Raw genomic sequence first — 18139 nt, 5'->3', positions numbered from 1 at the left:
TCAAACTCTCTCTCTGAGTTCTTCAAGACATTCTACTTGTTGCAGAGGATGTGGTACAAGGACTTTAGCAGAGTCGTTTGCTCTAGTACTAAGCAACCCAGACAGGCCTGCCGGTGCAGTGGCGTAGTGAATGGAGCAATAAGTCCCACAGGAAGAGATAACCATCCCTAAGGGGACGCAGTCATCACTGTCCTATTCAACGGCACAGCAAAACACACGGTTGGCTTTCACACTCTACAGGCCTGTGCATTGGCATGTGGCAACAGCCGTATCTATCCTGTGTAGAGATGTGTGTTATTTGAGTGTCTGAGCTGTTTGTTTGTGTATGTAAGAGCAGTGTGCAGCTCCACTGCCTCTCTCTCTGAGCAGCCCTGTGTAGCCATGCTGTAGTGGGAGAGGTCAGACAGTCAGGGCACCCCCGAGGACCTCCACAGACTCCCATCTGGCCCTGGGGAGGGGCATGCAGGGCCAGGGCAGGCCTGATAGGGCTGCATTCCTACAACGATACGGGCTGGGGGAGGGAATGATAGACAGAGGGTAGGAACGCATGAGAAAGGTATGGGCGATTTGGAGAGGAGCTAATGGATTCTGATCATAGTGATGGATAAAGAATTACATATCCCGTGCAGCAACCTCCCAAGTCTTCCCTATGGGAGGTGGGAGGTAGGCACCATCATAAGGTCCATAATATGCAGTCAGTGGGATATTTAAGCAATAAGGCCCGGGGGGGTGTGGTATATGGCCGATATACTATAGCTAAGGCCTGTTCTTCGGCAAGACGCAATGTGGAGTGCCTGGATACGGCTCTTAGCCGTGGTATATTGGCCATATACCACAAACCCCCCAATGTGCCTTATTTCTATTATAAACTGACTTGACTTTCAGCCCATCAAGTAGACATTTTATGTCAAATGGGAAATATCTTTATCCAGATCTAGCAAACCAGTCTTGTGTACCCGCTACAGTGGACCTCACAGGGTTTGTCACACTGGTTGCCCTTAAAGTTAAGTGAGGAGCATTCTCCAAGTTGGACCTGTTTAAGGGTTAGCGGTAGTCAGACGAGCGTGTGACAGACAGACAGACAGACAGGGTTGATGTGAGGAGAGCGGGTGTGACGCTGCCCTTCACAGGACGATGGGGCCTGTCTCACAGCCTGCCTGTCCCCATCAGCGTCACCCCTCCAATCAGGCCCAGTCACACACCCCCCATCCCCACCCACCCCGACCCCGCTGGGGGGCACTCAGCCGCCTTCACACATGGTTACCAAAATACCCCCGTCACCCCAGCGACAGCAGCAACAGGTGAGGGAGGCGAGATTGGGCCAAGCTGGCCTGCAGCTGAGCTGACCACCAGACTGGGGTCTAACTGACATCTCTGCCAGGAAACCGCCTGGAGGAAGGGATAGGAGACAGACAGAGAGAGACAGAGAGGGGGAGAGAGAGAGATGCATGGATGGGTTTATTGGTGTGTGCATTGTGCTTGGGTCTAGGAAACAGGAATTGGATGTTAAACGGAAGTGGCCAAGAGTAACATGTGAAAGGGTCGTTGTGACTGACTAATTACTGTATTTGATTTAGTGTCGATTTTTTTGTTATCGTGACCTTCTTGTCTCCTGCATTCTTTTTAGGTCTGTGGTTTAATTGAACAATCGAACAACAAAGCGCAAAATTCTCCAACCATCTCTGGCAATCAATGCAGCTAATGTAGACGAAAACTCAACAAAACAGTATCTGTGTGACAATTAAAATGTTGTAGTCCGCACACACCCATGCCCAGGCATGTATACACACAGATCCCACACACACGCACCTTCTGTGTGCCTGCTTTAATGTGATGGAGGGAGATCAGAGAGCAACAGCTTGACCTGCTGAGCCCTCAAGCTAATTATATTCATGGAGGGTCGGATAATGAAACACAAGATTACCCACGCCCTTTGACCTTTAGTGCTCACAGCACTTCCCAAAAGGAGGCAGACCTGGAAACAATCTCCCATGTCCAACACGTCGCCCCCTCCTCCCTCCTCTTCCTTCCATCTGCTTTCTGTCTGAGAGAGATTCCCTCACGCACACACACATCCTCAGAGTACCATGCAGCTCAGTCTGGTGGACTCTTAAAACCGAAGAAAACGACAAGGTATCAGTTCTCGTTTTGGTATGGGACTAAAATAGACTCTCTGAGTCGCCGTCTGTAGTTTTCTTGTCCCGTGAAGAAGCCAAATGGGGAGGGACTTGGAAGCCATGGTTAAAGAGTCCAGGATGAGGGTGAAATGTGATCTCATAATTATTGCCCCCGGCGTCATCAATGTGGGCGCAAGGGAGAGGGAGGGGAGTGTATTGGATGAAAGGGAGCAGGGGGAGGGGATGGGGAGCCCATGCAGGGTGGGTGGTGGTGTGTCGGTCCATGATGTTGTGAACTGCATCCCAAAGGCACTCTCTTCCCTATATAGTGCACTGGACCCTTATCAAGAGTAGAGCACTATTTCGGGAATAGGGTGTCATTTGGGACACGATCTTACTCCCTCTGTGAAGTGGTTCACACAGCACCTTCACCTCTATATCGCCTGTTAGGCTGGGGTCAAGTAGCCTAGCATTGGGGCAGCATTGGGCCAGGAAACGAATGCTTGCTGGTTGGAATCCCCGAGCTGACTAGGTGAAAAATTTGTTGATGTGCTTTTGAGCAAGACACTTAACCCTCATTTCTCCAGGGTCACAGACAGTAATGGCTGACCCCTGGCCGTGACCCCACTCTCCAACGGTGTGTCAGGGGGAGTGGGATATGCAAAAAAAAACACATTTCCAGTTACACACGTGTGAAATAGGACAAATGATTCTTATTGTACCACTGGTGTCTGTTGAGTGAAGTAGCGCTTCTCTTCCCTGCAGCTGAACCGTCTTGGAGGTGGTTCATGTTGTTCTATGCCCCGATGATTTCTGCCACTGTTTCGCACAACAACTGTATGCAAATGCCAAGAATTTGTTGGAAAGGGGGGTGAAAAACAAACACCTGCATTTTTATCCTTCCTTAGATTGTTTATGGCTCCCATGACACTGCCCCCGTGGTGGGGCGCCCTGATAAAGCCCAGGCCTGTTTTCGCTGGTGACTGGAGGCAGTTTTCTTTTTACGCCTGCTGTGCTTACCCTTTGATCTGGGTGGTCTGTGTACTGGTCCACAACACTCCATCTGTTACTGAGACGCTTTAACATGCTGTGCTGAGAATCGAGAATGGACTAGGCATTTCATTCTTTTCAATACCTTCTGACTGCAAAAGGTTGAAATTCAGTGATGTATAGGGTGTCCGCCCACTCTGCCCAGAGTGGGTGAAAACACGCTTTGGTGAAATTTCACTTCCTTATGTTCTAAAATGCATTTTAACAAGACAAATATGTTCTGAGCCGTTCAGTGGGGTCTTTCCCTAACATATCACTAACATTATGTCCAAGAAGTCGGATTTTGTAACCTAATACATCCGATAATAAGAACAAGAGCTCTTGTTGACAAAGTGGTGGCGCTTTGAGGATTTGACATGTTGTGGTGGTCATATGAAAAGTTGTTTCAGCGGGTCTCAAAAAGCAAATTGAACATGACACAATCTGACTTAAATGTAAAAGGCTTTGAAAATAAGAAGCTTGCGTTACACTCAGTACTCTGTTGACATTTCACAGTGATATGCTTGTTTTTCTGAGAAATCGTGATGTTGCATCAGGCATCATCTGCTACTGCCTGTCAGGTGTAAGATGGCTCTGCTCTGGGGGGGATTTATCAGGTCTGTACAAGCATCTGCTGAGGTGGGGAGGGGCATACATACACACTCCTGGATGACCCTGTGACCGTCTTCCCTCCAAAAACACAAAGTAAAGTCTCAGACTTTAGACTTATTCAAATAGAGAGGATTCACCAAAAGTTCAGATTCACAGACAGTAGAGGTAGATTGAGTATCTTTCCGACATTTAGTGTCATGAAAGATTTTGACGCTCAGTTAAGTCGATGGCAAGTGACAAGCCGATAGCTCATTATGTCTGATTTGCTTTCATGAAAACCACAAGTCATGAATCGACCACAAGTCGATTCCCACTTTATCTTTCAGTAAGGAAATGTACAGATTCATACACATTTGGAATAGTTAGTGTCACAAATGTCATTATTCCCTGTCTGTGTGTCTGTGTGTATGTGTATGTGTATGTGTGTGTGTGTGTGTGTGTGTGTGTGTGTGTGTGTGTGTGTGTGTGTGTGTGTGTGTGTGTGTGTTATCTCACTCTATCTTAGTACACAGGTCCAATAGGGATAATGGACAATACCTGTACTGTACAGTGGTAGGTCTGAATGCCAGTTACAATGAAAGATTCCCCATTTCTTGGCAGGAGGTATGGAACCTCTTTGCCTGTCTCTGTCTTTCTATTTCTCTCTGTTTATCTCTCTCTCATTATCTCTGTCTCCCCAGTCTTATAATCTGTAAGGATCCAGAGCTGCCCAGGAGTTAAGGGAGGGAGATACGTCTAATTAGAAGTGCACTTGGCTGTGCAAATATTTCAGACAGGCTCTGCTTGTGCCTGTTGTCTGCCTCTAAAAAATAAATGAATATACAAAGTTAATTCATTCCCCCTTTTGATAAGTTTTAATGTCACGTGCACAAGTAAAGTGAAATGCCTTTCTTGCAAGCTCTTATTCTAACAATGCAGTAATCAATATCTGTAGTACTATAAAATAAAGTAGAACAAAGCCACACGAGAAGTAAAAATAATAAGAAGAAGAACACGAGAAAGTAAGTAAGTATTGGTCAATTCCAATACGATATTTGTGTGTGTGCGTGTGCGTGCGTGCGTGTTGGAGTGTCAATGTGAGTGTGTGTGTGAGTGAATGTGTCCTGTGAGTGTGCAAAACGAACAATAACAAAATCTAATTTGTAGTTCTATTGTAGTTTGAAAATGTGCTTTGAAGTTCCTTAGGAGTGTTTGAGGAATTAAACTATTGAAACGTTAGCCAAAACAAAATGGTATCCGCTGTCTTATAGCCCTATCATTAAACTGAGTGCTGCACTTCTAAACGGAAACAGTCCTCGGACGGCCTGCATTATATTACCATTTGTCTTGAGGAGAGACCGTGGGAGCCTTCACCACGCAGTTACACAATGTAAACTGGGAGCTGAATAATCAGACAAGGAAATATACATTTTGAACATGCATCTGATTATCATCCCAAAGGCCAATGTCTTTGTGTTGCACAATGCACAATGTTATGAATCTGTTAAAAATAGCATTGATTTAGTTATTTCTTCCGGCAGTCAGGTGTCAGTGCAGGCACGGCATGGGGCATCCATGGCACTGGGCTGGCACTAATGACCAAGCCTCCGGGGGCTTGGCTTGGTGAGGGGTGAGCAGGGGAAGGAAGGGGATGGCTGCGTGAAAACACAAATGCCCACCATGTCCTCCATAACTGGTCTTCTGATGACTGGTTATTAATGCCTGCTGTCAGGACCAGTGTGGTTTAGCACAGCCCAGAGGGAGGTAAATCAGATCCGTCTTTACCTGCCAGCAGCACAGGGACAGTCTGTGTTGAGATTTTGTGTCCACAGTGTACACATCCATCCACGTAGGTGTAAACTCTCCTTGCGATGAAAGGACTGCTCTTCTCTGTCTCCTAGTTTTTGACTCTCCTGGCTTATGTAATCAAAGTTATATATCAGTCTCATCCATCTGTTTTATGTGGATGTGTTTGGAAAGAGAAAAGTCAATGTGTTGCTAACGCTCTCTCTCTCTCTCTCTCTCTCTCTCTCTCTCTCTCTCCTCTCTCTCTCTCTCTCTCTCTCTCTCTCTCGTTCACCCCAGGATGGCTCCAAGCAGAGGCAGGTGAGGCAGAAGAAGACTGTCTCCTTCAGCTCCATGCCCAACGACCGTAAGATCAACAGCACAGCCGCCTGCATGGCCTTCATGATGGAGGGCTGTGAGATGAAGAAGGTGCGCTCCAACTCGCGCATGTACAACCGCTACTTCCTACTGGACCCGGACATGCACTGGCTCCGCTGGGAGCCCTCCAAGAAGGACTCAGAGAAAGCCAAGTTGGAGATCAAGAGCATCAAGGAGGTCCGTCTGGGGAAGAAGACCCCTGTGCTGCGCAGCAATGGCCTGTCCGACCAGTTCCCAGATGAGTGTGCCTTCTCCATCATCTATGGGGACAACTATGAGTCTCTGGACCTAGTGGCCAGCACGGCTGATGTGGTCAGCACCTGGGTGATGGGCCTCCGCTACTTGGTCTCCTACGGGAGGCACATGGTAGATGTGGTTGAGCCTAGCCAGCCCAGCCTGAGGACCTCCTGGATCGGATCGGTGTTTGAGCTGGCTGACATGGAGAGGAATGGCCACATCGACCTGTTCAGGGCCACCCAGATCATCAAGGGACTCAACCCGGGCATGAAGGAGTCCCGGATAGAGCTGAAGTTCAAGGAGCTCCAGAAGGCCAAAGACCAGTATGGGGAGGACATTGACATGGAAACCTTTGTGGAGGCCTACTGCGAGCTGTGCACGAGGCCAGAGATCTTCTTCCTGCTGGTGCAGTTCTCCAGCAACAAGGAGTACCTGGACAGCAAGGACCTGATGCTGTTTGTGGAGGTGGAGCAGGGCATGGAGGGCGTGACGGAGGACATGTGCCGGGGCATCGTCCAGAAGTACGAGCCGTCCGCCGAGGGCCGGGAGAAGGCCAGCCTCTCCATTGATGGCTTCACGCACTACCTCCTCTCCTCGGAGTGTCACATTTTCGACCCCCAGCACAAGCGGGTGTGCCAGGACATGAGCCAGCCGCTCTCCCACTACTACATCAACTCTTCGCACAACGCCTCCCTCCTGGAGGACCACTTCTGGGGCTCCTCCGACATCAGCAGCTACATCCGGGCCCTGAAGATGGGCTGCCGCAGCCTGGAGGTCATTGTGTGGGACGGCCCCGACAACGAACCTGTGGTGTACGTGGGGAACTCGGTGGCATCTCAGCTAGCCCTCTGCAAGGTCTTGGATATTATAAACCAGTATGCATTTGAGAGCTCTGAGTACCCCCTCATCCTCTGCCTGGTGACACACTGCTGTATCCCCCAGCAGAGGGTCATGGCCCAGCACATGAAGAAGATCCTTGGAGACAAGCTGTACTTGGATGCCCCCAGCTCAGAGGACCACTACCTACCCTCCCCAGAGGAACTCAAGGGTAAGATCCTGCTGAAGGGCAAGAGGCTGCCCCCAAACTACCCTGAGTCAGAGGGGGAAGTGACTGATGAGGAGGAGGGTCTGGAGATGTCCAGGAGGGTGGGGGCAGATGATAAAGACCATCTCAATGGCCTTGGCTGCAAACGGCTGAGGCTGTGTAAGGAACTGTCGGACCTGGTCTCCCTCTGTAAGTCAGTGCAGTTCAGGGACTTTGACATCTCCAAGAGGGATCAGAAATACTGGGAGATGTGCTCTTTCAATGAGGTCGACGCCAACAGGTTCGCCAATGAGTTCCCCGAGGACTTTGTGTGCTACAACAAGCGCTTTCTCTCCAGGGTGTACCCCACTCCGATGCGGATCGACGCCAGTAACATGAATCCCCAGGACTTCTGGAAGTGTGGTTGCCAGATTGTAGCCATGAACTACCAGACCCCGGGCCTGATGATGGACCTCAACCTGGGATGGTTCAGGCAGAACGGGAACTGTGGCTACGTGTTGCGGCCGGCCATCATGAGGGAGGAGGTGTCATACTTCAGCGCCAATGCCAGGGAATCCCTGCCAGGGGTGTCCGCCCAGCTTCTCCACATCAAGGTGATCAGCGGGCAGAATCTTCCCAAGCCCAGGGGCTCTGCTGCAAAGGGAGACGTGGTGGAACCCTACATCTATGCAGAGATCCACGGCATCCCGGCCGACTGTGCCGAGCAAAGGACCAAGACGGTCTCTCAAAACGGAGACAACCCCGTCTTCGACGAGAGCTTTGAGTTCCAGATCAACCTGCCGGAGCTGGCGGCACTACGCTTCGTAGTGCTGGACGATGACTACATCGGAGACGAGTTCATCGGCCAGTACACAATCCCCTTTGAATGTCTGCAGCCGGGCTACAGGCACATCCCCTTGCAGTCGCTGACGGGGGAGTTCCTACCCAATTGCACCCTGTTCGTACATGTGGCCATCACCAACAGAAGGGGAGGGGGCAAGGCCCACAAGAGAGGCCTGTCGGTGAGGAAGGGCAAGAAGGCTCGTGAGTACACCTCCAGCAAGACCACCGGTATCAAGGTGGTAGACGAGCTCTTCAGAGCATCCACCCAGCCTCTGAGGGAAGCCACAGACCTCCGGGAGAATGTCCAGGTAAGTACTTAACATTCATTATATGTACAAACTTTTATAAATTCTTTGAAGGAGCATTAAAGGCAGGCACTTTCCCTTGCATACATTACATCTGAAAATGACACCAAGTTGGGTGATGTGGAGATATTAAGCAGTCGTGATTGCCTCTCAGGCTGCATTTCCATAATGGAATACGATAAAACTGTTCAATCATTCCACGAGAGATAGAAGGAGACACCAATTAGGAGTGAGGGAGCCTGGGAAGAAATAGTATAGCACAATTAGTAGCTAGACAGGTGACCCCTTAGCACCTCACTGAATAGGAACCAAACGTTGTTGAGGTGACTCTCAGCTCGTTCTCTGTTTGTCGCTCCGATGGATAGAGAAACGTTGCTAATTGTGTTGTATTTACGTGATGTAAAAGGCAGGAGCCATAAATGAGAATGTCAGTAAAGCTGGACAATTAAAAGGTTTGTGTAAAGTGTCATCATTAAGTGGATGATGGTCTGTGTTAGGCTATGTGAGCACCCTTATGAACCCCCCACAGAAATGATAAATGACAAACCAGTCATGTTTCATAATAGCTTATGAACCCCCCCCTTCTCCCACTAACATCACCCCTGAGATTATAAGTAGCCATCAATTTATGTTTTGCAATAGTTTATATTTAGATGTTTGTCAGGATTGGATGGCAGTTTGAGTACAGCTTGTAAATTGTTGTTGTCGTGATTGAAGGACATAAAATTAAGCTTTTCTCTGTCTTGTCTGGTCTACTGTCTGCCTGTGTGATGATAAAGATGGGAAGTGAGGAGGCTTTACACGCCCTGTATACTTTGTACATCAGCTGTCTGGTTTAGACTGGCAGGCCTCTTGTCCTGCCTGACAGATTTGAGAATAGACTATTTCTCTGGATACTTTGAACTTCATCGGGGTCAGACGTCGACTCATAGTTTGTTGACATTAGAGGTCGAACAATTATGATTTTTCAACGCCGATACTGATTATTGGAGGACCAAAAAGGGCGATACCAATTAATCGGCTGATTTTTGATTTTTTTTTTGTAATAATGACAATTACAACAATACTGAATTAACACTTATTTTAACTTAATATAATACATCAATAAAATCAATTTAGCCTCAAGTAAATAATGAAACATGTTCAATTTGGTTTAAATAATGCAAAAACGAAGTGTTGGGGAAGAAAGTAAAAGTGAAATGTGTGCTATGTAAGAAAGCTAACGTTTCAGTTCCTTGCTCAGAACATGAGAACATATGAAAGCTGGTGGTTCCTTTTAACATGAGTCTTCAATATTCCCAGGTAATAAGTTTTGGGTTGTAGTTATTATAGGAATTATAGGACTATTTCCCTCTATACCATTTGTATTTCATTAACCTTTGACTATTGGATGTTCTTATAGGCACTTTAGTATTGCCAGTGAAACAGTATAGCTTCTGTCCCATTTCACTTCGGTTACACCAGCCTCAACAGCGCAATGCTTGACGCACAACGGAGAGCTGCTGGCAAAACGCACGAAAGTGCTGTTTGAATTCATGTTTACGCACCTGCTTCTGCCTACCACCGCTCAGTCAGATACTTGTATGCTTGTATGCTCAGTCAGATTATATGCAATGCAGGACACGCTAGATAATAGCTAGTAATATCATCAACCATGTGTAGTTAACTAGTGATTATGATTGATTGTTTTTTATAAGATAAGTTTAATGCTAGCTAGCAACTTACCTTGGCTTACTGCATTCGCGTAACAGGCAGTCTCCTTGTGGAGTGCAACGAGAGAGAGGCAGGTCGTTATTGCGTTGGACTAGTTAACTGTAAGGTTGCAAGATAGATTCCCCCGAGCTGACAAGGTGAAAAATCTGTCGTTCTGCCCCTGAACGAGTCAGGCCGTCACTGAAAATAAGAATGTGTTCTTAGTTGCCTAGTTAAATAAAGGTATAACATTTTTAAAAATCGGCAAATCGGCGCCCAAAAATACAGATTTCCGGTTATTATAAAAACTTGAAATCGGCCCTAATTAATCAGCCATTCCGATTAATCGGTCGACCTCTAGTTGACATTGCTTTATATCCCAGGTTATGGGCTTTTTAACTCCATCAACAACACTTGATTTGCCCGAGGAATGGAATGAACATGGTTCCTTAATAAACCAACTGCCACAGCTCTTGGAAAATAAAAGCTGATTCTAAAAATGTGGAAACACGGAGCATCATAAAACTCATTATACATTTCTCTATTTGTGTCTTCCCTCTATTCTTTCTGAGCTCCATTTCTACTATCTTTCTTAATTGGATTTCCTTCTCTAGTACAGTAGCTCATGAGCACTTATTGTTTCATGTGAAGGATTTAGGCCTATTTCAAATCATTTCAAACTGACAGTAGTTTAGGCTGCATTGTCCATTTCCGTCAATCGCTTAGCACTGTCGTTGCATCAACTCGACAATAGCTCTCTTTTTTTCTGAAGAAGGACATTTTCTTAATTAATATTTCTGCAATGATAGTTAGTTATGAATGGCGTTCATGCAAATATGTTTTCTCAAGGGTTGAGATGGTAGTTTACATAAAGAAGAACTGCAGTGCACACCCATAGCTAGGTCTCAGCGGAATTCAGAACAGTACTTATTATGATGATTGGCAGCAATTTTTACACGGTCTCTCCAAGCGCTGAAAAAGCTATTGTAGTACCAGTAAATAACAAATGTATGATTATTAGATGTTGTGTTTGTTAGCGAAAGAAGGAAACTAGGTCACCATGTATCTTCAGTTTGTGATCGGTATGAACCCAGGTACGTAGAGCTACCTACTTTCTCAGCTCCCAGATGCTCTGTTTTCAAATCACTATCCCAGATATTTGCACGATTGACTCCTGATCTCAGGTACTATACTTGGTAATCCTCTCAGAGCCTTTAGGACTGTCTCCAGACCTGTTGTTGTTCTGTCTCAGCCTAAACCCCAACATTGCTGGAGAGCTGTGATAGGTCTGTTCTCCCACCAGCCAACCTCAATCTAGGCCTAAGGACATGGCAAACAAGAGCCAAGACCACAATAACTAAGCAGGGGATGTGATTAGAGATCATGTGGTATGCTGTCATACATTTTTCATTTGTGGAAATTGATGCAGATGATCTTGACTCTCTATTTTCTAAAAAGGGTATCTCGTTTACCCAGGCACTGTTACAAAAAAGAGAGTTGTTGCTGTGTTCCAGACTGAAAATGAATACTGTAATTTTGGGGAATAGTTTTCCTTATAGTGTCGGTACGGATGTGATAAGTGGAGTGTAATTTTCAGGCAAATGACCAGATACAATCTATACCAGTAAATAGTATGTTTAGAGAAATGTTTTCTTGTGAAGCAGCTGGACATATTTGGGGACTCGATACAAACCTCATGCAGTTGTTAAATGTAGATGGAAGCAAGATTCCTGACACAGATACTGTCAGCTAATCATTTTGTCACACTTTATTTGGATAGTCCAGATTTTCCATCTCTAGATGCTCTACAGATGGGCATACTAACTGCTTGTTGAGGTTGCAGTTAGGTTGAGGTTTAGAAAAAGGATTAGGGTAAGGGTTAAGGTAAGGGTTAGGGCTAGGGTTAGGGTTAGTAGATAGTTGAAATGTTACTGATAGTCCATCTCTAGATGCTCTACAGACTACCCAGATAAAGTGTCACCAGTCATTTTATTTCAAATCTGTGCTTGTCTGTGAGTCAGAAGTTGTGATTACACAATGTTCAAAATAGGCCAGTGACAATGACTCAGTCTATGCTAACACCCCCACACTAAATCGGGGGGGGGTCTATACTAAGCATGGAAATGATACACAAGCCAGATATGTTAGTTGTGACGTTTTTGTGTGCATGCAGGAGCTGTTCATTTTTCTATCATAATACAAGGTTTTAGAAGCCAATTACGATTAGGCAACTGGTACAGCAGGTGACCAGATCTGTGTGTGTGTGATGGTGTTTTTGCCAGCATGCACAGCAGATGCCCTGCTTCCTGAAAGGGAGATGTCAAATGGCCATCTCCCTCAGAGGAACAGCGATAGAAACGGGCAAACAGCCTTTTCAATAGACTGAAAAGAGAGGCCTCAGGCCTGATGTTGAGATGGATGGCGTCAATAACGCACTGTGGTTGGCATCAATGCTTTCTTGTAGATGGTCTCCCCAGTTGGACCCTGCCTGTACCCGTAGTATACAGTTGAAGTCGGAAGTGTACATACACCTTAGCCAAATACATTTAAACTCAGTTTTTCACAATTCCTGACATTTAATCCTAGTAAAAATTCCCTGTCTTAGGTCAGTTAGGATCACCACTTCATTTTAAGAATGTGAAAATTCAGAATAATAGTAGAGAGAATGAATTATTTCAGCTTTTATTTCTTTCATCACATTCCCAGTGGGTCAGAAGTTTACATACACTCAATTAGTATTTGGTAGCATTGCCTTTAAATTGTTTAACTTGGGTCAAATGTTTTGGGTAGCCTTCCACAAGCTTCCCACAATAAGTTGGGTGAATTTTGGCCCATTTCTTCTGACAGAGCTGGTGTAGCTGAGTCAGGTTTGTAGGCCTCCTTGCTCGCACACGCTTTTTCAGTTCTGCCCACAACTTTTCTGTAGGATTGAGGTCAGGGCTTTGTGATGGCCACTCCAATAACTTGACTTTGCTGTCCTTAAGCCATTTTGCCACAACTTTAGAAGTATACTTGGGGTCATTGTCAATTTGGAAGACACATTTGCCACCAAGCTTTAACTTCCTGACTGATGTCGTGAGATGTTGCTTCAATATATCCACATACTTTTCCTTTCTTGTGATGCCATCTATTTTGTGAAGTGTACCAGTCCCTCCTGCAGCAAAGCACCCCCACAACATGATGCTGCCATCCCCGTGCTTCACGGTTGGGATGGTGTTCTTCGGCTTGCAAGCCTCCCCCTTTTTCCTCCAAACACGACGATGGTTATTATGGCCAACAGTTCTATTTTTGATTCATCAGACAAGAGGACATTTCTTCAAAAAGTACGATCTTTGTCCCATGTGCAGTTGCAAACCGTAGTCTGGCTTTTTTATGGCGGTTTTGGAGCAGTGGCTTCTTCCTTGCTGAGTGGCCTTTCAGGTTATGTCGATATGGGACTCATTTTACTGTGGATATACGTAGATACATTTGTACCGGTTTCCTCCAGCGTCTTCACAAGGTCCTTTGCTGTTGTTCTGGGATTGATTTGCACTTTTTGCACCAAAGTACGTTCATCTCTGGGAGACAGAACGCGTCTCCTTCCTGAGCGGTATGACGGCTGCGTGGTCCCATGGTGTTTATACTTGCGTACTATTGTTTGTACAGATATACGTGGTACCTTTAGGCATTTGGAAATTGCTCCCAAGGATGAACCAGACTTGTGGAGGTCTACAATTATTTTTCTGAGGTCTTGGCTGATTTATTTTGATTTGCCCATGATGTCAAGCAAAGAGGCACTGAGTTTGAAGGTAGGCCTTGAAATACATCCACAGGTACATCTCCAATTGACTCAAATGATGTCAATTAGCCTATCAGAAGCTTCTAAAGCCATGACATCATTTTCTGGAATTTTCCAAGCTGTTTAAATGCACAGTCAACTTAATGTAGGTGAACTTCTGACCCACTGGAATTGTGATACAGTGAATTATAAGTGAAATAATCTGTCTGTAAACAATTGTTGGAAAAATTACTGCACAAAGTAGATGTCCTAACCAACTTGCCAAAACTATAGTTTTACAAGACATTTGTGGAGTGGTTGAAAAATTACTTTTAATGACTCCAACCTAAGTGTATGTAAACCTCCGACTTCAACTGTAAGTGAAGGTAGAGGTTGTGGTGCTAGGGGCAGGAGGACCAAGAGACGAGGGGAGCCCCATCCCATTGGATGATATAACCACCTGTAGAGGAGTCCAGAGCTGGCAGCTGGAAGCGTCACACAGTGTAGTCTGGGCTCCTTTAAAGAGCCTCCTCTGCCCTGAGACACACAGGACAGAGTAAAGAAGGGAGACTTAAAGTAGACTTCAAGTCTTCTTCGAGAAGGCCTGTGTTGAGGGTGCATGGTAATGAGAGAAACCTTAGCACACACTGTCACAACACCAAAATAGCACCACAATAGCACACCCATTCATGTGTAAATGCATACATGCAGATTGATGCTGTATAGTGCAATCTTTTTATTTTATTTTTATTTTATCCCCTTTTCTCCCCAATTTTGTGATATTCAATTGCGATCTTGTCTCATCGCTGCAACTCCCCAACGGGTTCGGGAGGCGAAGGCCGAGTCATGCGTCCTCCGAAACATGACCCGCAAAATCGCGCTCCTTAACACCTTCCCTCTTAACCCGTAAAGTCAGCTGCCCGCCACAAGGAGTCGTTAGAGCGCGATGATCCACGTAAAGCCCCCCTGGCCAAACTCAGACCACGCAGAGCCAAATGTGCGCCGCACTATGGGACTCCCGGTCACAGCCTGTTGTGACACAGCCTGGGACCACTGCGCAACTCGGGAGTATAGTGCAGTCTTTTAATTAAAATGTTGGCCATACACGTAAACACACACAAGTCACTCTGGCCAGCTGTAAGTCACTCTGGATAACAACATCTTTTAAATGACATTATTTGTTCTTTTTTGGCTTACAATCACACCCCGTAATACGCATGGAATGGTATTAAGAAATGCATTATCACACTTCAGTGACCTCTGACAGAGAGTGATGGATCATCTCAAAGAACTACTTTTCCAGGTGATCTACCCTAAACAATAGCAGAGTGAAGTGTGTTCCTCTCACAGGGGATTGGAGAGGAGGAGAGTGGGAGAGGAGACTGGCAGTTACAGGCTCTGTAGGAGTGGCAGGAAATCCATTCAGGTTCTTTAGGATTTAACTCTCCCTTTCCTTTGTGTGTGTGTGCCTTTGTGTGTGTGTGCCTTTGTGTGTGTGTGTATGCGCATACACTGTGTGTGTGTGTGTGTGTGTGTGTGTGTTTGAGACAGAGAGAGAGAGAGATAAATGGGACAAAACACCAAATTGAGACTGCATGCAGAATTCTGAAAAAATATCCTCCATGTGCAATGTAAAACACCAAATAATGCATGCAGAGCAGAATTAGGCCGATACCCACTAATGATCCAAATCCGGAAAAGAGCCGTTAAATTCTACAACCACCTAAAAGGAAGTGATTCCCAAACCTTCCATAACAAAGCCATCACCTACAGGGAGATGAATCTGGAGAAAATTCCCCTAAGCAAGCTGACACATTGGAAAGGATTAACAAAAAAACTGAGCAAACTGGAATGCTTCTTTGGCAATAAACAGAGAGTACACAGTGGCAGAATACCTGACCACCGTGACTGACCCAAACTTAAGGAAAGCTTTGACTATGTACAGACTCAGTGAGCATAGCCTTGCTATTGAGAAAGAGAAGACAGGCTATATGCACCTGCCCACAAAATGAGGGAGAAACTGAACTGCACTTCCTAACCCCCTGCCAAATGGATGACCATATTAGAGACACGTATTTACCTCAGATTACACAGATCCACAAATAATTTGAAGACAAACCCAATTTTGATAAACTCCCATATCTACTCAGTGAAATACCACAGTGTGCCATCACATTAGCAAGATTTGTGACCTGTTGCCACAAGAAAAGGGCAACCAGTGAAGAACAAACACCTTTGTAAATACAACCCATATTTATGCTTATTTACAGTATATTCCCTTTCGTACATTAACTTAACTATTTGCACATCGTTACAACACTGTATATAGACATACTATGACATTTGAAATGTCTTCTGTGAGTGTAATGTTTACTGTTTCTGTTTATTTCACTTTTGTTTATTATCTACTTCACTTGCTTTAGCAATGTTAACATATGTTTCCCATGCCAATAAAGCCCTTGAATTGAATTGAGAGATATTTAGAGAGAGAGAGAGAGAGAGAGAGAGAGAGAGAGAGAGAGAGAAATGCCTATGTATGTTTCCCTGCAGAGTGTTGACTGGAACACTGTAACAGGCAAGCAGGCAGACGGCCCCACACTCTGTTCCTGCGGCATGCGTTCCAGTAAAGGGCCTGCTGCATTCACTCCCAACTCCAAACTGCAGTCCGGACAGTGAGAGAAAGAGATTAGAGAGAGAAACGAGAGAGAGGGGGAAAGAGAGAGAGAGGAAGAGAAAGAAAGGGAGAGAAAGAGAGAGGGGAACAAAAACAGCAGTGAAACCAGACACGCAGTTCTCATTTGGGGAATGTAACGTTGGAGGGGTGGAGGAAGGGATGAGGATAATTAAAGACAGTGGCTAACTGTTCTGTTTGGTTCTGTGGCCCTGCCTGCAGTCTGGATACAGTATGGAGTTTATAGAGCAACAACAACCACACACTCAGGTGCGTGTACTCACACAAACATACAGAGACAGACACAGGGGCGTGTACTCATACAAACATACAGAGACAGACACAGGGGCGTGTACTCACACAAACATACAGAGACAGACACAGGGGCGTGTACTCACACAAACATACAGAGACAAACACAGGGGCGTGTACTCACACAAACATACAGAGACAGACACAGGGGCGTGTACACACAAACATACAGAGACAGACACAGGAATGTACTATGCGCACACACAAGCACACACAAACACACGCACACATGCACAAACACTCACACTCTTCCGCAAACACACACACACCAGCACGTACACACACACACACACACACACACACACACACACACACACACACACACATCTACACCTACACTACAGTGAGTAAACCCATACACATTTCCCATTCAACAGTAAAAGCCTCTCTCCTTGGCTGTGCTTCCTCATCCGAGGGTGTTAATAGCTTTAGTTGAGGCTGTGTGTGCATACAGATGCCTATGTCCAGGAAGGTCGGCCCACAGCCATCCTCCAGGGGGAGAAAAGAGCCTTTCTCCTGGGCTGGAGGTCCTTCAGGGGACACAGCCCCGTTCCCACACTGCCTGGTTTGTTGAACGCTTCCCAAATACCATCACCACACACTCTTCCTCCCTCAGTCTGTTGTTTCTCACCCTCCTTCTTTTATTCTCTTTCCCTTTTCCCCCCTCTTTTCCTCTTTGTCTTACGACTGGTTTTCCCCACTTGTCTCTCTTTCTCCCTTCTCCCTTCTCTATCCCTCTCTTCCCTTCTCACTCTATCTTTCCAATTTTGGTCTTTGTCTTTCATCCCTCATTGCTTTTTTTCTTTCCCTGTTTATTTGGGTGGGCCAGTGAATGGTGAAATACTGTGTGAATAGCCTGGTGGGCCCGAATCAGGGCTCAGATTCCCATGCTGGAGAGAACAATGCTGGGCTGTGATGTGAACAGTCACGCAGGGCTGGAGGTGCAGGCAGAGAGGCAGGCGTTGTGGCAGGGCCAGAGCCAGGGACAGGCCAGGGGAAGTGAGAGGAGAGAGGCTGGGAGCAGAGCAAGGCCAGGCAGCCTGCGGTGCAGGCTCCAGGGCCGCGTTGCACCACTGAACAAGCAGGCTGTGATGTCATGGGAACCGCTAGGTTCACTAATGAACACAAACGCAATCAGGTCTGTTCTTTCTCTCCGGAGGTTTTCTCTGACCTGAGGAGAGTATCAGGATACGGTGGACCACATTTATCTCATGTGTAGAGTACGGTCTTGTGGGACATTTTGGTCACAATGATTACTGGTTTTTAAGTTGCTGTGGGCAATGTAGTAATAATGGTAAACTTGGCCCATGATCACCATAGAATCAAAGAGACATCCTCTCTGTGCTTGAATTGGACCTTGGGTCTGCTACCTTACAATCCCTTTCAATATTTACAGAT

At 46.1% G+C, this 18139-nt stretch overlaps 1 protein-coding gene across 1 annotated transcript in view; it reads left to right on the top strand.

Moving 5' to 3' along the window:
• The window catches only part of LOC112258658 (inactive phospholipase C-like protein 2), a 99051-nt gene that overhangs the window by 51986 nt on the left and 28926 nt on the right, over positions 1-18139 (top strand). Inside the window, exon 2 of the mRNA XM_042327393.1 lies at positions 5823-8312. Within this exon, the coding sequence (XP_042183327.1) occupies positions 5823-8312 (2490 nt within the window). The remainder of the gene's footprint in view (positions 1-5822; positions 8313-18139) is intronic.

Source organism: Oncorhynchus tshawytscha, linkage group LG09 (genome assembly GCF_018296145.1).
Source record: "Oncorhynchus tshawytscha isolate Ot180627B linkage group LG09, Otsh_v2.0, whole genome shotgun sequence".
In the NCBI taxonomy this organism is placed as follows: domain Eukaryota; kingdom Metazoa; phylum Chordata; class Actinopteri; order Salmoniformes; family Salmonidae; genus Oncorhynchus; species Oncorhynchus tshawytscha.
This window is presented reverse-complemented; position numbering and strand designations above follow the sequence as displayed.